Below are 24,265 nucleotides of genomic sequence, written 5' to 3'. Positions count from 1 at the left end.
GGAGTCGGCGTACAGTTTCTGGGTCATGTGGCCAGCATGACTAAGCTGCTTCTGGCAAACCAGAGCAGTGCACGGAAATGCCGTTTACCTTCCCGCCGGAGAGGTATCTATTTATCTACTTGCACTTTGACGTGCTTCCGAACTGCTAGGTTGGCAGGAGTAGGGACCAAGCAACGGGAGCTCACCCCATCGCGGGGATTCGAACCGCCGACCTTCTGATCAGCAAGTCCTAAGCTCTGTGGTTTAACCCACAGCACCACCTGCGTCCCCTTAGTGAGAATAGGGGCAACTTAATGTTTTCCAGGTGGATAAGGTTTTTGCCTCTTGCACATTAGCTACTGGACAGCCAGAAAATGGATCCTTTCAGAGCTAACATGAGGGATAAAGGGTAGATGTAATTGCCTTTGGGTACCTCCCTGCCATTAACAAATTGTGGGTTGCTTCCTCAGGTGCCGCAGCTGAGAATATGCTGGGAAGCTTGCTGTGTTTGCCTGGTTCAGGATCGGTGCTTTTTGACCCCTGCACAGGCTCAACCATCTCGGAAACCACCAGTGAAGCTTGGAGCGTTGAAGTGCTACCAAGTGATTCAGGTTAGACTCCTCAGCTTTAAAGATAACTGATCTGTCTGTATGTCCCACACAAGCAGGGTTGTAATTATGAAGGAATGCTACCTTCTGGTTTCTTTGGTTAAGGAAACTTAACTTCATTTCCATATTGAACTTCCTATCTCTGTTGAACTTCTTAAGGTTAAGGTAAAGGTAAAGGTACCCCTGCCCGTACGGGCCAGTCTTGACAGACTCTAGGGTTGTGCGCCCATCTCACTCTAGAGGCCGGGGACCAGCGCTGTCCGGAGACACTTCCGGGTCACGTGGCCAGCGTGACATCGCTGCTCTGGCGAGCCAGAGCCGCACATGGAAACGCTGTTTACCTTCCCGCTAGTAAGCGGTCCCTATTTATCTACTTGCACCCGGGGGTGCTTTCGAACTGCTAGGTTGGCAGGCGCTGGGACCGAACAACGGGAGCGCACCCCGCCGCGGGGATTCGAACCGCCGACCTTTCGATCGGCAAGCCCTAGGTGCTGAGGCTTTTACCCACAGCGCCACCCGCGTCCCTACTTCTTACTGGAGACTTAAAAAAAAATCAGCAGGCTTTTAAATTGATTTTATAGTTTTAACGCATTTTTAGTCTTATTGTGGGTCTCCTGTACACTGCTTGGGGACAACTGTGCCAAAACAGTATACAAAATAAAATAAATAATCCTTCCCTACCTTCCAATCCCTTTCATATCTGGCAGAATCTCTGGATTCTGTCCAGCTGAGTTCTACCTAGAGTAGACCCATAGAGATTAACAAAGCTAAGATGGTCACACCCAGCTGTTTCAATGGGTCTACTCTGTGTAGGAATAATGTTGGACACGGTTCCTTGTCATTAACTTTAAATGCTCTCCGTGACGTTTCTCCATCTCTTCTAGGCCCTTGTTTCCAATTATATTCTTGCCCATGGCCTCTGTTCCTTCGACTCTTACCACCCTCAGCTGCTGGAGGTCTTTTGCTTCCTTAAACATTTCTGTGCTCTCTCCTTTGTGCCTGGAACTCTTTCCCAGAGGTGGATACAGAACCGTTTCTCCTTGTCTTCATTCCTTTAAACCTACTTTAATTAATTTAAACCTTAAGCTTCAAGGGTGGCGGCACCTGTGCTTTGGAATTCCCTCCCATGCACGTTAGGCAGGCATACCTTCATTGTACTGTTTTCGGTGCCTGCTAAAACCTTTTTTGTTCCAGCAATCCTGCCCAGGCACGTGATTTTAGTAGGTATGCTTCAAAATTACTGATTTTTTATTGAATTTTTTTTTATTTATGTAGCCTGTTGATATTTGCTTTTATTGATATTTTAAATTAACACTTGAGACTGTCATGTACTCTGCTTAGAGGTCCATTGTTCTAGTAAGGAGGATTATAAATTTTGTTAAATAAAATAAGCATATGGAGCTGCAGGTGCCTCTATCCATCTTCAACCTCTCTCTCCACCCCTATTAGATCTGTAAGCTCTTTCCGGGCCAGGGACCTGTCTGCTGCCTATGAAATTCTGTAATGTGCTTTTTGCTGAGGGTGCTATATTAATAAATATTATACAGCTAATTTATTAATCTTCTACTAAAACACTGTCCAAAGGTGATTTACACACAACACAAAAAACACAAATACATTTAAAACAAGGCTAAAACCATGACAAGTGGACACTCATAGTAAACGATCATTTATTCACCTGGGGAAGCCCATCAGAACAAAAATAACTTGCGTTATTTCCAGAAAGGGCAGAATGTGGGTGCTTTTTATTCCACGGAATGGGGCAGCCACACTAAATGCCCTGCTCTGCGTTACTGTGGAGCGAGCTTTTGAGACCTTTGTAACTTGCAGGAGAGATTCTCCTGCGGACTTCAGTGGTCTGCGGGTGTATAAGGGATAAGGCAGTGTTTTAAGTAACCTGGTCTCAAGCTGTATAGGGATGGATGTGTTAGTACCAACGCCTGAACTTGGCCTAGTAGCAAATAGACAGCCAGTACAAATCCCACAAGCAAGGTATTATATACTTGCTGATAGTTTGCCCCCACAAACACACTAGCTTCCTTGTTTTGCATTGGCTATAGCCTCCAAATCAACCCCAAGGGGTAGCCACAAAGAGAGTACATATTAGTGCTTCAACCGTGAGGTTACCAATGTATGGACAACTGTAGTCAACTAGTACAAGTAGTGCCTTTTCTCAACAGTTAACTCACCCATGCACACGCTTTCTTTTTCTTTATGGTGGAGGAAGATACCGTTTGTTGGGTTGCTCCTCTCCAGACAGTGGGGCCATTCAAATGAGGCAACCTAGAAGCCTCCCATGGGAGAGTAGCCTCCCCTGGTCTTCCATTCTGCCTACTCACCCATGCAAATGTTTCCTTAATTCTCTACACAAACCTTGTATTCTGGGGCCATGGATCGATCCCAAACTATTTTCCTTATGGACCACTTGAAAACTGCTGAGAGTCTTAGTGATTTTTCTTGTTGATTTTTATTCCTGTTGTAGCGATTATAATGCACTATGGTAGATGCCACATGATTTTTTTTAAGTGCATTTGTATTGCTTCTTTTGTTCTTACGTATTTTGAATTCCATAGAATCAAATTGTCATACAGTAAAAGACCAATACAGAAGAAATAAAAGTAGCAATAAACATACTGTTAAAAATCTGTATGAATATTTAATGTAGACATGCTATGGACCACCTAAATGAAGCTTGTGGACCACTGGTGATGCACACCAAAATTTGGGGATCCTTGCTCCAGGGAATTCTGAGGTTCTTTACTTAGGAGATTTTCCACAAAGGGGAGATTATTAACATCAGGGGAGCTTCTCTGAAAGGCAGCTTGCCTGCTACTTAGATCTCCAACATGCAGCTGCAAGGAAGGGTGATGAGTACATTTTGGGGCAGCCCTTCCCCAAGCTGATGCTCTCCAGATGTTGTTAGATACCCTGGACTCTTGACTATGCTGTTTGGAGCTGATGCCCCAAAACACCCGGAGGGCCACAAATTCACCTTCCCTGTTCTAGGGGGTTCATGTGGGGGTGATAATAAGGCCAAGAGATCCAGGTCAATGTACCATGTGAATTGAAGATGACTCTGTGGCATCTGCACTGGGGTTCCAATGTTTGGGAAGCGTTCACGGAAGGTAGGAAATTTGTGAAAACTGGATGTAAAATTACAAGACTACTGTATCTAGAAGGTGACCTGTGTGTTGTATTTCTCCCCACCCACAATTTAGAGGCCCCAGATCTAAAGCAAGAGGAGAGGCTGCAGGAGCTTGAGAGCTGCTCTGGGGTGGGGAGCACCTCTGATGACACAGATGTGAGGGAGGTCAGTTCCCGCCCCAGCACACCAGGCCTCAGTGTCGTATCAGGTGAGACCTCAGAAAACAATACATTATGTGAACAGTTGAAGCTGTGCTATGTCTAATAAGACTGCTTGTCCGTCTAGCCTGGTATTGTCTATCCTGAATGGCAGCAGCAGTCCAAGATCTCAGGCAGGCGACTTCCTTAGCCCTGCTGCTGGAGATGCCAGGGATTTGAGAACTGGGGAAGTGACCTTAGCTCATATGGGCAGAGCATGCATTTTGCATGTGAAAAGATCCCAGGTTCAATCAATAGTATCTCTAGACAAAAGAGTCAGGGAGCAGGTGAAAAGGAGGGAAGCATTCTTGGCCTATGAGACTGGAGAGCCACTGCCAGTCAGAGATGGATCAATCTGATCTGGCATAAAAAAGCACTTTCCTGTGTTCCTAATTGTGTGTCTCTTATGTGTTTGTGGCCTCTTTGTAAAACTTGTATATGGGATTGTCATCCATAAGAAGGCCAAGTCCTTTTTCAGTGGATGGTCTAGCTTCTCAAAATTGCTTCTCTCCTCTTGGCTCCATGCTAAGATGGCTCTTGTGAGAGTTGTTTTGCTGCCTCCCCACAAATGGCAGCCTTTCAAAGCCAGACATATACTCACCACCCTCAGAAGAATTTTAGCTGGTCTAAGATTCCTGACAGGGTTAGTGCCAGGGTAAAGGAAAAGTCAGTAAGCACTGCAGGAGGGTGGTCTTTGTGTGTGTTTCTTGCTGAAAAGAGGAGGAGAGTTCCTGCTCTTAAGTTGTGAGGGTTGGCAGAGAGGGGTGTGGAGATTGATAACATGGCATGAAGGCAAGGAAATGCAATTATATATTCCTCCTCAGAGATTTAATTGGGGATGAGAATTAGAGTTAAGCCCAAAGCATTCATTGTCGTCATTCTGCTTTCTGGACTAGTCAAATTCCCATAGAATAATTGAAGCAGGAGGAGCTCATAATCCAGCTGTAAAATAAAGGAGGGGAAATTGCATGGCTTGGATTGCTTCCTCAAGGTTACAGAGTTTGGTCTTGCTGGACAGGGTTCTAGATGTGGAGAGCAGGAGGGAGGCTCCTGTCCTATAAATGCCATGCATTCATTGCTCGAACAGATATCCACTCCAATGGTCTAGTAAGTTACTGTTGTGCTGAATGTCTTCAGACTTGGTGGCTTCCCTTTCAGCGAGGTCTCTTGTTCTCTCCTAAGGCATTAGCGCAACCTCTGAAGACATCCCAAACAAGATTGAGGACCTCCGATCCGAGTGCAGCTCTGACTTTGGTGGGAAGGATTCAGTAACCAGCCCCGACATGGACGAAACAGCTCATGGTAAGGGGAAGCATGGGCCACCCCGCGGTGAGTTTCCTGGCAGCTTAAACGTCAGTCCTGAAACATTTGAATTTATCAGATGGAGGGTGATGACATTCCTGATAGGGATGACCCGCCTGCTGGAGGCAGTCAAGGTCTTCAAATTATTGTGTCCTATCCAGGGGAGAGGAGTCATCCTGTCTCTCTAGACTGGCCCTTCATGTTGCTAGGGATGGTTGGGTCTTCACGTCTCTCCCTGTGTATGGAGAGAAACACTTGTCTGAGTGCTTGTTTTTTGTGGATTTTTCTTTGTGTACAATCTCAGTCCTCTCTTTACTTTCTGCTCTTCCTTGGTTGTTTCTGAATGTGTCTTGCATGTTTCCCCCTGCCTGCCTCCCCCACCCTCCAGCACCATCACACCTTCCATTTTGTTTTCCATTATACGCACTCTCTGGTTTTCAACATTGCGGTATATCACCAGCTAAACATTGCAGTTCAGTGATATATCACAGTGTCTGAAACATGGAACTATGTAGGGTGGAGCGGGGGAGATTGGGCAGAGCAGCAGTCATGGAGATTAATAGGTGTGTGCTATGTGCACTGTGGATTCCTCCTCCCAGAGGCAGGCAAGCTCTTGTGTTTGGTGGGTGAACTCCTTCCACTCCTCCCTAGACAGAGGGAGAAGGAAGAATCAGAGAATCATAGAATTGTAGAGTTGGAAGGGACCCTGAGGATCATCTAGTCCAACCCCCCGCAATGCAGAATATGCAGCTATGCAGGAATATGCAGCTGCCCCATATGGGGATTGAACCTGCAACCTTGGTGTTATCAGCACCACACTTTAACCAACAGAACTATCCAGCCCACCTGTGATTTCTGCATCAGGTAGAGACACCATGGTTAGAGGGGGGCACCGAGGCTGGGAGTGAGAGTGTTCTGCCATTGGAGGGGAAAGGGAGCCGAAAGGGCAGGTAGGCAGCCAGCCAGCCACCAGAGGACTCAGTTATTCCGCCCCTTGTAGTTTTGAAGGCTGTGCTTTGCAATACATTGCCAACTCAATCATTCTGTAATGGTTCTCATGATGTGATCCACAAACCAGTGTTGGATGATGTATCGATACATCGCCCAGCCCTAAGACACACCTTTAGTTTTTCATTGTGTCCCCCCCACCTGCTGTTCTCGTAAAGGGGAGTGTGTAGTAGGGGATTTGACCCAGTTTTTTCAGGCACCTTGCAATTCTTAAATCACAACCTTCCTCTTCCTTTTAGAACAGATGGGGTAGACACCTTCTGTTGTTAATGAAACAGAAAGGAAACTAATTGTTAAAATGTCTAAAGGAACGTGGAAAGGCTTGATTTATGGTGGACAAGAAAGATTAAAATGGACGATAGGAACTCGTATTTGAAAAACATTTAATGCTTTTTTTGTTTCTTGCCATTAAAGAACTGGTGAAAGTCAAATGGCCATAATTAGCTGAGAGAAAGGAATTTGCTTTGAGATGGCATAGTCACAACTGTGATTTTAAAGGGAAAACATTAAGGTGGGTTGAGTGGCTGATAATACCCATAACATTAAAAGCTTCCAGTATGGAAAAGGTAGTTTTGTTTCAAACAGTGACTGTTGGTATTGTTAAACAATTGATGACTGAACTATTAAAAATGATCAGATCAATGTTTGATGAAGATGAAGAAAATGAGCCAGAGGATTATGAGGTGGAAAATGGAAAGAGGGAACACCCAGAGGTTACAATCGGTTGCAGTTCTGTATGGGAAGGAGTTTGGCGGGGGTTACCTTTGAGTTTCTGCCTAACGTCTTGCGGTTTGTATGAGTGTTTTCATTCCTAGTGCTGAGTATCTATGGGTTCTCCTTAACTTCTTGGGGGTTGAGGTGTTCTTCCTTTCTGACACTCAGTCTGAAGAGACAGGATGACTCCATCTGGAGTGGACACAAGACCCAGCAGGGGGAGTCATCCCTACCAGGAATGCTGTCCTCCCGCACCCAAATCTGTAAACTGAAATTCACTGTAAGGGGGGAAAAATTCTCCCTTGTGCCATGTGCTGAAGTAGAAACCCAAAATTCTCTGATGAGTAATGGTGGCATTTCTCTGTTGAGGGTGGGTGATATCCACTCAGATTGTGGGCATGGGAGGAGAAGCCAAGTTTAAAGGAGGGGCATGTCACACTTACCCAGAGGTCTGAGCAGATTACTTGTAGGGAGGACTTCTTGAAGCCCAGCCAAGGGCTGCTGATAGACCATCCTTGCATTAGGGCTTTCAGAGCAGGAGCCAATGAAGATGATTATTGAATCTGGCAAGATTATCCCCACCAGGAATGAGGAAAAGATTGCAACTTCTCCCAAGTACTTGAGAGATGAATGTCTGGTAACATTGATTTAAATTATCCATAAAGGTAAAGGTAAAGGACCCCTGACAGTTAAGTCCAGTCGCAAACAACTCTGGGGTTACGGCACTCATCTCGCTTTACTGGCCGAGGGAGCCGGTGTACAGCTTCTGGGTCGTGTGGCTAGCATGACTAAGCTGCTTCTGGTGAAACCAGAGCAGCACACAGAAACGCCGTTCACCTTCCTGCTGTAGCGGTACCTATTTATCTACTTGCAGCTTGACATGTTTCAAACTGCTAGGTTGGCAGGAGCTGGGACCAAGCAACGGGAGCTCACCCTGTCGTGGGGATTCGAACTGCCGACCTTCTGATCGGCAAGCCCTAGGCTCAGTGGTTTAGACCACATTGCCATCTGCTTCCCTTAAAGTATCTATAGTGAAAGGCAAATCCTTTTGTATGTCAGAGTGCTGTAGGCATACTGGAGTAGGTGACCACAGGTGATAGCTCTGGCTTCTTAGGGTCTATGCAGCCTGTTAGTGAAGATCCTCCTGGTACTTTCTTAAACCCACTTCTCCATCTTTTAGGAACCAGCCAGGGGACCTCTACCTTGTCTCATGCAGAATCCTTGCTTGCCATGTTCGATCCCTTGTCTTCCAACGAAGGTAATCCTGCAGCGTGTGGGCCACATGCATGTTAACAGTAGTGTTACTGCATTTGGTCCTCTTTCCATAGCTGCAAAACTTCCATGTGTTACCTGTAACTGTAAAGGGATGTGAAAGAACAGCGTTGGTGTAATGCTTTGCTTGGTCTGACGCTGGTGTTTTTTCCAGCAGTGGTGAGGCCCAAAGTGCACTATGCAAGACCTTCACACCCCCCGCCAGACCCCCCGATCCTGGAAGGGACCCTAGGAGGCAACGAGGCAAGGCTGCCCAATTTCAGCTCCCACACTGCTATAATCATTGACTCCGAAGTGTTCAGGCAGCGGTATTCCTATCCTGAGAGGCTCGTGCGGAGCAGGAGCTCTGATATAGTGTCATCTGCCCGGAGGCCAATGAGTGACCCTGGTTGGAACAGGCGAGCCGGCAACGAGGAGAGGGAGCTTTCTGTGCTTGGCTGTGTAGGGGGAACTCCTTTGCTGACAGCCTCTCAGTCTTCTTCCTCATCTCCTAGCAGAGATTCCTGCAGAGGAGAGGTAAGAGAAGACAAACTAAGCCTCTCAATGGCTTTCTCGAATCAAGGCTTTATAGCTAAGTAATGCATTAAGTTTTACCTCTATCTAAAAGCATTTTGTGTGTATTATGTGTTAGCTTGGTTGCTACCTCAATTTTTTCTTAAGCTAGAACTCCCTTGAACTGGAGCATAGTTAAACTATAAAACTTGCTTCCACAGGAGGCAGTGATGGCCCCCAATTTGGATGGCTTTAAAAGAGGATTAGCTTAATTCATGGAGGGCAAGGATATCAGTAGTTACTAGCCATGATGGCTATGTTTTGCCTCCACTGTCAGAGGCATGGTTTCTCTGAATACCAGTTCCTGGGAATCCCAGGTGGGCAAAGCGCTGTGGCACTCCTAGCCAGCTTGCTTCCCACAGGTACTGTGAGAACAAGATGCTGAACTAGTTGGGCCTTTGCCTGATCCCGCAGACTTAATTTTACAGCCCTTTGTTCTTAACTCCATACACATTACAGTTTGGTGGGAGTACTGAAAAGCCACAAAATGCGGTGTTGGCTGCAGAATTCCTAAGAATCCCAAGGGTTTCTTTCCCCTTTGAAGCAAGTTGAAGCAAGACCACTGTATTTTAATACTTTGTTGGAAGCGCCCAAGTGGCTGGGGAAACCCAGCCAGATGGGTGGGGTATAAATAATAAATTATTATTATTAAGCTTTTAGTCCTTTCAAAGGTTTAAGAAACAAGCTTCTAGCCCTTATGAATATATGTTTGAAAGTGTGTGACTAATATGGGATTTCAGTCTCTTGTATAGATCCTTTCTACTTTTCATAAGTAGCTCAAAGCAGAATGCACCAGGCAGAAACTGGTTGGCAATTTTTACACAAGTCACAGAATTCAGTGTTTTTGATTTTGTAGCATAGAGGCCACACTGCCCTGTCTTTTAATCTGCCAGTTTTCTCCTGTGGAAAGCTGATGAGGCTGTGAGAGGCTAAACAGTCAGTCACCCTTGACCTCAGAGGAGTGTCCCCCACACACCCATTAGCTTTTGTGGTTGAGCAAGTGGGGGGAAAGTCACCAACATCCCTTTTAGTCCTGCATAAAGGGGTAGAAGAGTCCACTATCCCCCCTCCCTCTCCTGCACACGGAGCAAAGAACTTGAACGCTCTAGTGCTCTCGGTTGATCAAAAGAGACAGGTTCTTCTTATCAGATATAGGTCCATGTGTCAACAGCCTCTTTGTATGATTCAAAAGGGATGGACTGTGATTCATGCAGAGGGCAGAGTTTCAGTGGTGGCTGCTACTGCTACATGACCCTCCATGGTTGGACTACAGTTCCCATTTTCTCTGGCCATTGGCCGTGCTGACTGCTGGGGCTGGTGGAAGTCCAGCGACATCTAGAGGGTCCCAGGTCCCCCCTGATTTCAAGTATTGAATTTAAATATGCTAATATTCAATTCATGTTTGAATTGATTACTTGGTTTTAAAACCCTATGGTTTTTTTAAAAAAAAATCCTGCTTCTTACAAGCCTCCAACCAGAGTTTAACATTTATTAACATTCAACAGAATCGGATAAGGCAGAATGAAAACAGCAGGTTGGATCTAGTAGTTGTTTCAACTTTTCTGCTGAAAAATCAACAGGAAAAGATACTCGTGACTCAAGTTCCATTGATTTCAACTAAAGTCTAGACCTGACTCAACACATCTCTCCCCAAACAGGTTGAGGATCGCAAAGACAGCGACGATGAGAAATCTGACCGGAACAAACCATGGTGGAGGAAACGTTTTGTTTCAGCTATGCCCAGAGGTGTGGTTTTATATCTGACTTCTTAGATAAGTTATGTGTATAATGCCTTATTTCTTCTACTGTGCATTTGTCTAGTGGCAGTGCAGTTCCTGTGGCCACAACTCAGCTGTGGGTTGAAGACCAGTGTCCTAACATATCACCCTAAATAGGTAGCAAAAAATCAGTTTTGGTTATTTGTTCAAAAGCTGGACTTGGGCAAGTTTTCTTTTTAAAAAAAATAAAAAAAAAGATTTTCAGCAGTAATACCATAAGCATATCATAAAAACAAGAACAACAAATGGAGTACATATTATTGACTTGCTGGTTACAAAAAGTAACAGGTACATGCATAGTAAGTTCACTGATTAGTTAGCTGGGTAAGGTAGTCCTCTCCATCAACATACCTGTGTTGTAGGGGGTTGCAATAACTGTGCTGACTTATTGATGTGAGCAATGTTTTTACTGCCTGGTTGACAGAGGCAAATAAGCAATTCCAAAAACCCAATGATATATCCAACTAAAGGAAGGGCATGCAAAACCTGAATATATTAAATGGCAATCATATTTTTCCACATGGCACAGGGAGATATACTTGTATATCTTAAACTGAACTATATGAAATAAAATCCCATACTCAGTCTTCCTGTCTCTTAGATACCTGTAAATTATGTGTTATTTCTTATGCACCTACTAAATTCTGAAGGTTTTTTATAACATAATGGATATAGTCATTTTTTAATCAATTTCTGTTGTGCTGTAGAGATACTGGCAGTTGGCTTTTGTTGAAAGTTCCTTTTAGTTAAAAAAACAAAACAAAACAAAACAAAAAAACCTGATTGTCTTGCCCCGAAAACAGCTTGTTCGCTTCTTTGCCTGCTGATGCCTTGTTTCAGCTTCAAGTGTTGTTGCAGGAAGACTGGTGGGTTACTTTATATATATATATATATATATGTACCTGTTTACCTATCACCTGGACTTGTGGCAATATCACTCAAAACATGCCTAGAAGAAGCTCTCTCTCATGGGATTTTTGCACCTGTGGTATTTTTATTTTTATTTTATTTATTGAATTTATATACTGTCCTATACCCGGTGGTCTCTGGGCAGTTCACAGAATTTCTCTCCCTCTCACTCCTCAGATCCTTTCTCTCATTACCATGGGGTGAAATGTTTTTTTTGGGATAATCTTGTGCAAACTGAGCTGTCATAGAAGTTCCTATTTCAAATTAAAATTCTTCTGCCTTCCGCCTTCCCCACATCCCCAGCTCCCATCCCATTTAGGAAAAAAGAGAAGCAGGACAAGGACAAAGAGGACTTTGTGCCTGATAGATACAACGCTCTTCAAGGTTAGTAGTTGCTGCTGAATTTTATAACATGGTTGACTTTAAATAAAGAAGATCTCAAGGACTCTTAATCCTGGTCTAGGGATTCAGATAGGATTTACCTATACTTACTACATGAGAACACTCATCTTGGGGCCAGTCTGTAGAACTACATCACTTCAGGCTGTATATGTGTGTTTTATTGTGTTTCTCTGCACACAGATGGCTTGTATTAAACCAGGGGTGTGGAACCTGTGGCTGTCCAGATAATGTTGAACTGCAACTCGCATCTATTTATTTAGTGTTTATGTACCCCATTTTTCAACCAAAAAGGCTCCCAGAGCAGCCAACATACAATCAGCACAAGACAGTCCCTACCTGCAGGCTTATAATCTAAAAATAAACACCAGGGGAAACTAATAAACAGGACACCACAGATAATATGAAGAGTTTTTAAGAGTGTGTTTGAAGCAGAAAAGTTATTTCATTGTTATAACCACATTGAATGTCTGTAGCGGGAGTCTAAACCTTCTGAACCAGTTTAAAAAAAAGTTCTTTCCTCAAATCTGTGTTTTGCCATGTAAGTTTCACCATCCCACCCCTGTCTTCTTCCTCAAACTTATACGGTATACAACACTAATGTCTCATATCAAATGTAACTGGTCTGTAGAAAAGACTTTACAACCTGAAAAAAGAGACAATGCACGTACTTTTGTAAACCAAGAAAATCTTTAATAAAAATTATTTTTTTAAAAAAACAGCAACCTGTGTTTCTGCAGCCATCTTTCCTACACATTTGATTTAATGGGGAAAGCAAAACGGCTGGGAGAAACCCCCAATGACACATCTCTGTATTCTCACATTCATTCATGTCCGTAGTGGCTGCATGACTTCATCCACCACATGATGCCTTTGGTATTTAGACTGCCTACTCGAGACCAACACCCACCCCCATGTTAATTCTTTGCTGCTTCTCCCCCCCCCCCCTTGACATTTTAGATGACTCTGGCCCTAGACTGAGCGCTCAGGCCCAGGCAGCGGAGGACATCCTGGACAAGTACAGGAATGCCATTAAGCGAACCAGCCCCAATGAGGGGGCTGTAGTGACCTATGACAATGCAGGTGAGAGTCTGTTCTTGCCCCCAGCCATCATGGTTTTCAAGCAATGAGGGGAAGAGGATGGCTGCTACCTGCTGCTAATGTGAGAACACTAACTTTTCTATGCTCATTTGGTGGGCTGGGTTTAGATGCCATTGGAGATGGCGAGAGCATCCATGACTCTGTGCGGGACGACAACTTGCAGAACATATCCGCAGATGACCTTCCGGATTCTGCCAGCCAAGCAGCCCAGCCACAGGATTCAGCTTTCTCTTACAGGTAGCTTGACTGTGTGTGTGTGTGTGTGTGAGAGAGAGAGAGAGAGAGAGAGAGAGAGAGAGAGAGAGAGAGAGATGTTCACTGCAGTAGACAAAGGGACTTTGGGAAGAAAGTTAGATCCAAATACTGTCTAGGATTCTGTGTTTGGTGGAAATCCTCTGCCTCTAGTGTGGCGGTTAGAGTGTTGGACCAGGACTTAGAGACACCAGTTTGAATCCTCCAGCTCTGCCATGGCCGAGCCTTGGTTAACAGCGGCACACTCTTGCCCATACATATCCTACAGGGTGGTTGTGAGGATAAAATGGGAGGGTGAACCACGTACTCTACTCAAAGCAAAGGTGAGGTATAAATGTAGGAATATTAATAAATGAGCCCAAACACTAAGGCTGTTCGATGTATTGAGGCAGACATGGCGGGCATTTAGCTCTATGCTGAATAACATTCCCTGCTTTTGGAAGCTCTGCTTAGAAATTCTCCAGTGTGTAACTTGAGAGTGGAAACTGCCTACTGGTTTTCTATGCTCTTCCATCACCATGAAGGCAAGTGACTTGAATTGCTCTTTTGGGGGATGGGAGAGGCCCTGTGGCATCTATCCTCCTCTCCTGGTGTGTTCTTCCAGGGGATTTGGGGTTAGACCTTACAAAAATGGATTCCAACAAATGGCTCACAATACAGTGGTACCTCTGGTTACGAACCTAATTCGTTCCGGAGGTCCATTCTTAACCTGAAACCATTCTTAACCTGAGGTACCACTTTAGCTAATGGGGCCTCCCGCTGCCGCCATGTGATTTCTGTTCTCATCCTGAGGTAAAGTTCTTAACCCAAGGTACTACTTCCGGGTTTGTGGAGACTGTAACCCCTGAGGTACTACTTCCGGGTTAGCGGAGTCTGTAACCCAAAGTGTTTGTAACCCGAGGTACCACTGTATAAACTTCCTTCCTGTTGGAAAAGGGAGGAGAGCAGATTCGTATTAGACAATAAGCATTTCCACGTGAGGTGCTAGAGTCCACCACCACCACTCTTTTTTTTTAGGAGCCACTGAAATGAAATATATTAATTTTGGTGTTTATATGAAAATTCAAGGCAGAAATGAATATTTTCTCTTCCCCCCTCTGTCCCTTCCTCCCAGAGATGCAAAGAAGAAACTGCGGCTTGCCCTCTGTTCAGCAGATTCTGTGGCCTTCCCTATGTTGTCCCACTCAACGCGGAACGGCCTTCCAGATCATACGGACCCTGAAGGTAAAAGACCTCTGTTGACTTTCAGACTTCTAGTATAGCTACAACCACACTTAAAGCAAGAGGCACACTTGACACATGACACCACTCAGAAATGTGTAAAATTGCTGGAAATTTTGAAGCAGGGACAGGGTGGTGTTGTCCTCGCCCCCCCCCCCCCCGGAGGAAAAGTGGAAAATTTGAGAAAATTTATTCTGTTTATTGGATACCTTACCCACCCTTCAGCATAAAGCCTCAGGGTATAAGTTATACAATGCTTGCTTAGGGCTATATTTTAGTGTTAACCTCTTTACTGTGGTCAATGAACCAGTCTTCTCTAATGCTAGTCCTACTCAGAGTAGACTCATTGAAACAAAGGGACATAACTTTTTTAAAAACAAATTTTTAATGGTTCTTAAATGAATACAGATACAATAACTATTAAACACTTATCTAGCAGTAAGGACATAACTAACAAAAATCCTTTGACTTCAGCGTGTCTGCTCTGAGCAGGACTAACATTGGATATATAACTCTTATCAAAGTCAAACTTATTTTACTTTTTTGACACACAGTTTGTCACTTAGAACAGGGGTTGGTAACATGAGTTTTCCATAGTGGGCCTTGAGGTATTACTGAACCAGATGTCGCGTCAGCAACCATGACCAAGTCACCTGCTGGTAACTAGGCAGAGCATTCTTCTCCAACCTGGTGCCCCTCAGAAATTTTGGACTACAACTGCCATCAGCCCCAGCAAGCATGATCAGTTGGAGATAATGGGAGTTTTAATCCAGCAACAGGTTTGGGAAGGCTGATATAGCGTGTGTGTGTTAGTGTGAAACGAAGACTAGGAAGTGTATGAGAGAAAGCAAAGTGTTGCCAAATATAGTCTATCTCTTGTGCCCCGGAAGATAGCAGGGAGGACAGCAAGGGGTGATCCCACAGGGCCGCAACTCGGGGCGGGGGGGGGGGGTATTACCACAATGCTCCTTTACTCACTCAGTTTCCCCCACTTTCCACCATCTTGACCAGACAACGAAATTGTATGCTTCCTAAAAGTCCAGCTAGCCGAAGCCATCAACCTTCAGGACAAGAACCTGATGGCTCAGATACAAGAGACCATGCGTTGTGTTGGCCGCTTTGACAACAGGACCTGCCGCAAGCTGCTGGCCTCAATTGCTGAGGATTACAGGTAAATCCCTTACCTTCCATAAGAACACAGGAAGAACCCTGCTGGATCAGGCCCATCTAATACAGCAGTGGCCAGTCAGATGCCCCCAGGAAGTCAACAAGGGCAGCATTTTGTCTGCATCTCGCTCATATAAATTTGGGAGTAGAATTATGCTGTCACTTCTCATGGGGCAGGTGCTTTGAAGCCACCCTAAACAGCTTGGAGCACCTCCCCCAAACTTGCACTTTCCAGATGTCATTGAGTTGTACAACTCTTTTCTTCCCACCCACCTCCAAATCCCAGGAAAAGGGCTCCCTATATTGCCTACCTGACACAGTGCCGCCAGGGTCTACAGACCACCCAGGCCCATCTGGAAAGGCTGTTGCAGAGAGTCCTGCGAGACAAAGAAGTGGCAAACCGATACTTCACCACGGTGTGCGTGCGGTTGTTGCTGGAGAGCAAAGAGTCAAAGATAAGGGCGTTCATTCAAGGTAAGCCACTCCCGCCATTGTGCACAAGAGATGAAGTGGGATGTATGCAGTGTAGGGCCAGGCACACTTTGGTTCAAAGATTTACTGGGTGACGTTGAGCCATTGGCTGTACACTAGTGAATGGTCCAAGATGTATTAAGATAAAAGGGGTGAGGGGAAGACTCATAATTGGAGTTTTAGTCTGCCATTGGGGAGACCTTGACTCCAGTTGGTTGAGCTGCTATGATCTCACAGAAGGGGCTTCTAGTCCTACTCTGTGACATCAAGCTGCTTGACATTTTAAGTTAGGCAGAGAAGGCAGGAACCAGTCATGGAATAGGAAGCAGCAGGCCCATGTGGTACATATTGCTGGTCTTGGTTCTTGTGTAGATCCAGTTAAACATTTCTCCCTTAGAAGTGCTCTTGGCCAGCTCTCCTTTGCAACGTGTGCAGGTTCTTTGCAAAGGGAATAGTGATGCGCATGCACTGCCAAGTTCAGATGTCATGGCTTTCCTGGAGAACACATGGGGATTGTAATTTTGGAGCAGCTTCTAACAATTCCTAGGTTGTGTGTGAGGAGAGAGGGAGTGCTTCTTCCTCCCCAGCCCTGTGATTTACTCCCTTTTGCTTTGTTGCCAAAGATTTCCAGAAGCTGACGGCAGCGGATGACAAAACTGCCCAAGTTGAGGACTTCCTCCAGTTTCTCTACGGTGTAATGGCCCAGGATGTCATCTGGCAGAACGCCAGCGAGGAGCAGCTCCAGGATGCCCAGCTGGCAATTGAGCGCAGCGTCATGAACCGCATCTTCAAACTGGCCTTCTACCCTAACCAGGATGGAGACATCCTGCGTGACCAGTGAGTGGGACGTGGCTGCTTCAGGCTTGAGCAATAATGGCAGCAGAGGGCAAGCTACAGCCACCTTTCCTTGTGGGCTTCCTCTACTTCTGTGCAGGCCCAAGTTTGCTTCTGGTTGTAGCTTTTTCAAATACCCTAATTCTGTTCCCTTCTGGTGCATTGCTTCCTTTGCAAGAAATGAGTGTTCAGTTTGCACACTTGTTCTGAACTTGGGTTTTGTTAGGGCTTTCATTTGCCAGCCTGAGGGCCACATTTAGTCTGGGAAACCTTTCCGAGGCTGCATGCAAGTGGTGGGTGGAGCAAGTGGGCAGAACAATAGGTGTAGATCTTACCTTTGTACAATAGACTCTTTTTTACTTACCCATTTTAGAGGCATTATCAGAGTTCAAGGACACATTTCAAGGACACAAAACCACTCAGGGGGTGAGTGGAGGGTGTGGCTTGGGAAGAAGGGGTGTGGCTTGGGAAGAGTTCCAAGGGGCAGATTGAGAGGCCTGAAGGGTTGCACTGGGCCCTCAAGCCTGAGGTTCCCCACCCCTTCCGTATTGGGCCCAATCTACCTCTCCCTCCCCCCCCACACCCCTGTATATATAGCCTGACCTTAGAGGCAACAAGAGAGAAAATGAGGGCTTGAGATTCTGGAAAAGTGGCAGCCTTGCCAATGCTTGGTCTCTGCTGTGCCAAAATAAGACAGGATAAACATGGATAGTCTGATCTGTCTCTGAAGCTAGCTGATTGGTTTTTTAATTGCAAGTTCTTGCGTCCTTCTTCAGTAACCTCAAAATGTTACTTTCACTGAGGCATTATATTTAAATACAATTAGTCGCTTAAGCCATACAAGTTATTGGGTTGACAGCCCAGACTCCTTTGTAGGACAGATTTTTGTAAGGGGTGCTGCTGCAAGGAACTGAAGGTTGCGTAAGGAAGCCCCCTGCTACCTAACGGTGCTCGCTATGCAGAATCCCAGATTGTGCCATCTATATTACTTAAATTGTTTGGTTCTCCCCCCTCCCCCCTTTGTTTCTAGGCTTCTTTACGATCACATACAGAGGTTAGCTAAAGTGGTGACTGCAAACCATAAAGCACTCCAGATTCCTGAGGTAAGTCCTTGGTGGTGCATGGCACCTGAGAGTAAGACTTTGTCTGAACTGTACCACTTGTGACTGAAGATGGCAGTTCATGATGTGGAGTGTCACTGTGGCATGGGGGTGGGGGGTTGAATTTTGTGTGCGCACACACACACACACACACACACACACAGCCAGTTTGGATATGCTGGAGTTGGGAGAAGGAAGAACTCTTCTCCCTAAACATTCAGATTGATTGTGTGGAAGTGATTGTCCTGTATGGTTGAAAGTTTGGCATGTGGTTGTAGCTCAATGGCAGAGCATCTGCTTTGCATTCAGAAGGTCCCAGGTTCAATCCTTAGCATCTCCAGGAAGGGCTGAGAGAGACTTCTTGTCTGAAGCACTGGAGAGCCACTGCTGCCAGTCAGTGTAGACAGTACTAAGCTAGAGGCTGTGCTGTGTGCTTGTGAGCTTTAATGCCATTCCCTTTCTGGGCTTGGGGATCAGATTAGGCTGAAAAGCACCCATTAACTCAGTCTTAGTTCTGACTGAATTGGTAAGTACATGAAAGGGTTTGCATCACTTAATATTTGCTGGTACAAGTTTTTCTCCTCACCACAGTGAGGTCTGGAAGTAGTAGTAACCGTCTTGTGGCTCTAGCTTTTCTAAGTGCATCCAGTCCTTTTAGGCTCAATGGATAAGTAGTCCCAACAAGTCCATATGTCCCATTCTTATCTGGCAGCACGTGGAAGCTTCCTGCCTTTTGTGTGGTGGTTCCTTACAAATCTTCATTGTTTTGTACCAAAAAACTCAAAAGATCAGTGGTTAGAATTAGTGCAGTTTTGAAAGTTTCAGTCTGCCATCTTGATTCAAAACGGGGCTCTGGTTGTTTCCAACCGTGGGTGAACACTTGCTCCTGGATCTCAGGAATGATCACGCAGAATTTGTTTACGATCCAAATACAAAGCAAACAGGAAAGTTTTCAAAATGCGTAGCAGGTGTTAGTTATAATATCGCATAACATTTGCATAGAGGTCTCAAGCATTTGGAGCACATCACACGCAGGTTCTAGTTGTAATATTTCCAGCAACCCAGTAAGATAAGTCAGCGTTAGTATTTCCCAAATTGCAGACTGAGGCTCCAAGGGTGAGCGAGTGTGAAAAGTTGAACTGGGGACCTTCTGATTCATAGTTTGGCCTTTTAACCGTTACGCTACACCAATCACGGGTATTTTAATAAGCTTGCATGTTTACCATGTGCCGTATATGTACACATTGCTGGATGCAAGGGGTTAATCGTGTTTGTATGTAGACCCTCCCTTTTCTAAACACTGCACTGTATTGGGCTAGAAGCAAGTCTTCTCCTTTCCTTGCAGGTCTACCTCCGCGAAGCACCATGGCCATCAGCACAGTCTGAGATCCGCACCATCAGCGCCTACAAGACCCCGCGGGACAAGCTGCAGTGTGTCTTGCGGATGTGCTCCACCATCATGAACCTGCTGAGCCTGGCAAACGAAGATTCTGTTCCTGGAGCAGACGACTTTGTCCCTGTTCTCGTCTTTGTTCTCATAAAGGTAAGGGTGATGTCCCCTTGGGCGTCTCTCGCTCATGAAACAACTCAGACTGCAGACCGCTTTTTAGTTTTTCCCTACATGAAACATTCTCTGCAGGTGTCGTAATTTTTTTAAAGTGAACCAGCCTGGTTCCCGCCTGCTCTGCTCTTTGTTTGCACTGGGGGAGTAGAGACATGGCTGAGTAACACAGTCCATCCTCCTGCCCCTGTCTCCCATCTGCCATTTTGCTGCACCTGTGGGCTAGGCTTGAAGCCCGTGACAAAAAGGGACATTTGTTCTCCCAACTGCAAGGTTCAGGTCTGTGCCCAAGAGAGATGGCTTTCCCCACCCAAGAACCATGCAAAGGTCATGGGGGCTATTGGGCGCTCCTTAGAAGAAAATATCCAGTAGGTATGGGGCAGGATATACTGTTTTAGGCTAGTCTCCAGTCCAGTCCAGATGGCTATAGTAATAGAATTATATTTTTGGAAGGGACTCTCAAGAGTTATGCAGTCCAACCCTCTGCAATCCAGGAATCTCAACTTTTAAAGATACCCCCAAAAAACTTACAATTCCCAGCGCAAACTACTGTTCCTATTATTCTTGGTTGTGGGGGATGCTTTACATCAGGCATCCCCAAACTCGGCCCTCCAGCTGGTTCTGGGACTACAACTTCCATCATCCCTAGCTAACAGGACCAATGGTCAGGGGTGATGGGAATTGTAGTCCTAAAACAGCTGGAGGGCCAAGTTTGGGGAGCCTGCTTTACAGTGGTGCCCCGCAAGACGAATGCCTCGCAAGACGGAAAACCCGCTAGACGAAAGGGTTTTCCATTTTGGAGGTGCTTCGCAAGACGAATTTCCCTATGGGCTTGCTTCGCAAGACGAAAACGTCTTGCGAGTCTCGCCATTTCCCCCCCGCTTCCCCCCCTTTTTCTAAGCCGCTAAGCCGCTAATAGCCTTTTAGCAGCTTAGCCGCTAATCCTTTAATAGCCACTAAGCCGCTAAGCCGCTAATAGCGCTAAGCCGCTAAGCCGCTAATGGGGTTGCTTCGCAAGACAAAAAAACCGCTAGATGAAGAGAATCGCGGAACGAATTCTTTTCGTCTTGCAAGGCACCACTGTACATGTATGCTGTGCCTTACCTGATTCTGGCTGGTTCAACTGCTGTGGCAGCTATTATCCAGTGGCTGGACCAGGCCTTGGGAGGGGGGTGCGTCATTGGTGAAAAGAGTCTCCAACAATCACAGTGCCTCCACCTGCTGCTTCACTTAATCCTGCCTTGGCAGGGGCCGCAGGGTGGCATGTATGGCTTAAGGTCCTTTGACTTCTTCCACACCAGACTCCTCTGTACCCTTTTCTCATGAGAGGGTTCAATTAGGGGGTGTTCAGTGTGTTTCTCTGGAAGGCCCTGCCCCTCCTGTGCTGCGTGGTGTGTGGTCTGTCTCCATCCTATGGCTCTGAGCTAAACCCCGACAAACCATCTCTCTTTCTAAGAGGGAGAGAGAATGGGGCTCAGAGGGGTGGTCATCAGCCCTTTCAGTACCCCTTCTTTCCCCCTTGGCCAACATTATCTTCTGGGAGAGAGGGACACAGTTCCTCCCTCCCTCCCAGCATATCCTACCATACATAATTATTTTTTTGAGTGGTGGAGAAGAAATGAGATTATAATCTAGGTTGCAAGCAGAATAAAATTGGAGGTGGAAGAGGGAGAGAATTGGGGTGGGGAGTCTTCCTACATTTTGAGGGGGAGGGTGTACCCTAGCTACTGCCTCCCCCCTGTAGTAGGTGGTTGGAAGGGGGCTAAATGCCTCAGTCCCTTAAGGTATCTTTGTTCATGGGGACCCCACCCCGATCCTTCTGGCCACCTGCACTTTGCTGCTGCTGCCCCCAAGGAACCAAGCACCACCATCTTCCTCCTCGGAAGGCAGGTGCCTTCCCCATTAAAGGTAAAGGTAAAGGTAAAGGTACTCCTGCCCATACGGGCCAGTCGTGTCCGACTCTGGGGTTGCGTGCTCATCTCGCTTAAGAGGCCGGGGGCCAGCGCTATCCGGAGACACTTCCGGGTCACGTGGCCAGCGTGATGAAGCTGCTCTGGCGAGCCTGCACCAGCGCAGCACACGGAAACGCCGTTTACCTTCCCGCTATAAAGCGGTACCTATTTATCTACTTGCACTTAAGGGTGCTTTCGAACTGCTAGGTGGGCAGGCGCTGGGACCGAAAGACGGGAGCTCACCCCGCTGCGGGGATTCGAACTGCCAACCATACGATTGGCAAGTCCTGGGCGCTGAGGTTTTACCCACAGCGCCACCCGCGTCCCTGCCTTCCCCATTACTTCTTCAGATTGCAGAGTTCAGAATTCAGTTGTATTTCTAAATGGTATTTTTGCCTGCTTTCCAAGCTGTTATAACGGGGGCTAGCATGGTACCCTCAATATGTTGTTGGACTTGAGCTCCCATCATATATGATGATGAATAACTGCTTGATGCCAAAATAGGCTTCTAAGCACCTTACAAGTATAAAAACCCATTGCACGAGCATTAAAATATAAATACTCTTACTTAAAATAGGCAACGTGCGACGCGGGTGGCGCTGTGGGTAAAACCTCAGCGCCTAGGACTTGCCGATCGTATGGTCGGTGGTTCGAATCCCCGCGGTGGGGTGCGCTCCCGTTGCTCGGTCCCAGTGCCTGCCAACCTAGCAGTTCGAAAGCACCCCCGGGTGCAAGTAGATAAATAGGGACCGCTTACTAGCGGGAAGGTAAACGGCGTTTCCGTGTGCGGCTCTGGCTCACCAGATGCAGCTTGTCACGCTGGCCACGTGACCCGGAAGTGTCTGCAGACAGTGCTGGCTCCTGGCCTCTAGAGTGAGATGAGCACACAACCCTAGAGTCTGTCAAGACTGGCCCGTACGGGCAGGGGTACCTTTACCTTTAAAATATGCCACAAAACAATACCATTAGAACAACACAGTAATTAAAACAGGAGTCTCAGGTTGAGACAGCAAAGGAATTGCCTGTGTAAACAGGTGTGCCTTCCAAAGCAGACGGGATGCCCATGCAGATGGGGACCTCTCATATTTCAGCAGGGTGGGCATTCCATAACATAGGCACCATGGTGGAAAAAAAAATTATGCTGGCTAGGGCTGATAGGAGTTGGAGTCCAATGACCTCTGGAGACAACAGGCCTGCCAACCGTGACATACATCTCCTCCTCTCTGCAGGCCAATCCGCCCTGTTTGTTGTCCACTGTCCAGTACATCAGCAGTTTCTACGCCAACTGTTTAACTGGAGAAGAATCCTACTGGTGGATGCAGTTCACAGCGGCAGTTGAGTTCATTAAAACGATAGACGAGCGCAAGTAAACCCAACCCAGCCAGCATCTCTGCTGAGAACCAAATGGCTCACAGAGGAGGACCTTTATGAATGTATGACGCCTGGTCTCTGCCCATCAGGCTACAGGAAAACAAAGAGAGAAGACCTCCATGTGTAAATACTGTAAAGGAGTTCCAAGCATTTTCAAACAAACCTTTACTAATTGGACTAATTCCAGCAGGGTGGTTTGAGGTATTATTTTGGTTGTGTGTGTTTCCTTTTCTTTTTGATTCCTCTTTCCCATAGAAACTAGCACTGTGTCAAATCATAATAAAGATAAAAGGGACCACTTGTTAAAGTATCCTGGAATCTCCAGGCATTTTTTCTGCTGCCACAAGCTCCATGTCAAAAAAATTTTTTTCCTTAACAGTTTAGTTAGAACTTTTTAAAAACTTGGTGAGTGGAGAGAATAAAGGTAAGCACTTTCTAATGATTTTTATTTACAAGAATTCATTTGTCTTGTTGAGACGGAATGCACCAGTCACAGAGGAGAGTTTGCAGCAAGTGAAGGGGTCAAACTTGAATCATGAAAGAGCAATGTATTTATTAAAATGTAAATGCTCACCAAATGGTATACTAAAACTGGAAGATATTCATATGGCCTTTATCATAATTAGCACATTCTTTCTAATTTTGGACAGGGCATTAGAGTTATTCATCTGTTGCACAAAAGAGGTGATGTTTAAGGGTTTATAGGGGGAAGCGGGATTGCTTGAAGAGAATTTAAAATATAAGCGAAAGAAACATCAATAACCTTACGTTTGTTTTGTTTTTGTTTTCCTTCGGAAATACTGTGTATACTGTACAAACCCGAAATGGAACTTTCCCCCTACGAAACCAGAATCTGTAATATATATTTTGATTATTCGTATTAAAAGCATACATCAAGCATTTGGGTGAAAATCTTTGTGTGTCTTTTGGCTTCTCATTCTCTTTGCTGTTTGTAGTTTTAAACTGGTTGTATCTAGGATAACACTCCTCTTTCTTCAATAAGAAAAACAAATATATAGGGGTTTATTATACAAATTATGGGGCTGCCTTTGTGTGTGTATAAAAGCAGTTGGTTGAGGACTAGGCATAATCTCTGGCTATCTTGGAGATGTGGGGTGGGGGGAAGCAGAGAAGAAAATAGGGAATTGGGGTTGGGGGGAGGTGGAATGGAGTATCCAGGATGAAGGCCAGGCTGCCTGGCTGGCTTCCTGTACAGCAGGACCACAGATCATTTCTTACTTATATAGTGCTATCTTTCTACAATGACAGGGCATGTCCCTGTCCTAAGGAGCTTACAATTTAAACATGGATACAAAGGGATATAAGAGAGGAAGTGTTCCTAATCAGAGAGAAAAATAAGTGACTCTGTGTG

General features: G+C 45.8%; 1 protein-coding gene across 12 annotated transcripts in view; it reads left to right on the top strand.

Moving 5' to 3' along the window:
- Positions 1-23,795, top strand: part of GAPVD1 (GTPase activating protein and VPS9 domains 1) — a 52,829-nt gene extending 29,034 nt beyond the window's left edge. For 5 of the 12 annotated variants that reach the window (XM_028714537.2, XM_028714536.2, XM_028714530.2 and 2 more), the window contains 17 exons: positions 450-590; positions 1,782-1,811; positions 3,806-3,940; positions 5,112-5,231; positions 8,134-8,211; positions 8,380-8,741; positions 10,436-10,523; positions 11,768-11,848; positions 12,824-12,946; positions 13,072-13,201; positions 14,331-14,440; positions 15,449-15,608; positions 15,891-16,078; positions 16,699-16,912; positions 17,940-18,012; positions 19,355-19,552; positions 22,752-23,795. In XM_028714537.2, coding sequence (XP_028570370.1) covers positions 450-590; positions 1,782-1,811; positions 3,806-3,940; positions 5,112-5,231; positions 8,134-8,211; positions 8,380-8,741; positions 10,436-10,523; positions 11,768-11,848; positions 12,824-12,946; positions 13,072-13,201; positions 14,331-14,440; positions 15,449-15,608; positions 15,891-16,078; positions 16,699-16,912; positions 17,940-18,012; positions 19,355-19,552; positions 22,752-22,892 — 2,372 coding nt within the window. In that variant the 3' untranslated portion in view covers positions 22,893-23,795. Of the gene's footprint in view, positions 1-449; positions 591-1,781; positions 1,812-3,805; positions 3,941-5,111; positions 5,232-8,133; positions 8,212-8,379; positions 8,742-10,435; positions 10,524-11,767; positions 11,849-12,823; positions 12,947-13,071; positions 13,202-14,330; positions 14,441-15,448; positions 15,609-15,890; positions 16,079-16,698; positions 16,913-17,939; positions 18,013-19,354; positions 19,553-22,751 lie in introns of those variants that run through there. The other 7 variants (XM_028714540.2, XM_028714539.2, XM_028714534.2 and 4 more) reach the window with 4 other exon arrangements.
- Positions 23,796-24,265: the final 470 nt, after the last annotated feature.

This window comes from Podarcis muralis, chromosome Z (assembly GCF_964188315.1).
Source record: "Podarcis muralis chromosome Z, rPodMur119.hap1.1, whole genome shotgun sequence".
Lineage (NCBI taxonomy): Eukaryota > Metazoa > Chordata > Lepidosauria > Squamata > Lacertidae > Podarcis > Podarcis muralis.
Note: the sequence above shows the minus strand (reverse complement) of the source record. Positions and strands in the feature narration are given on the sequence as shown.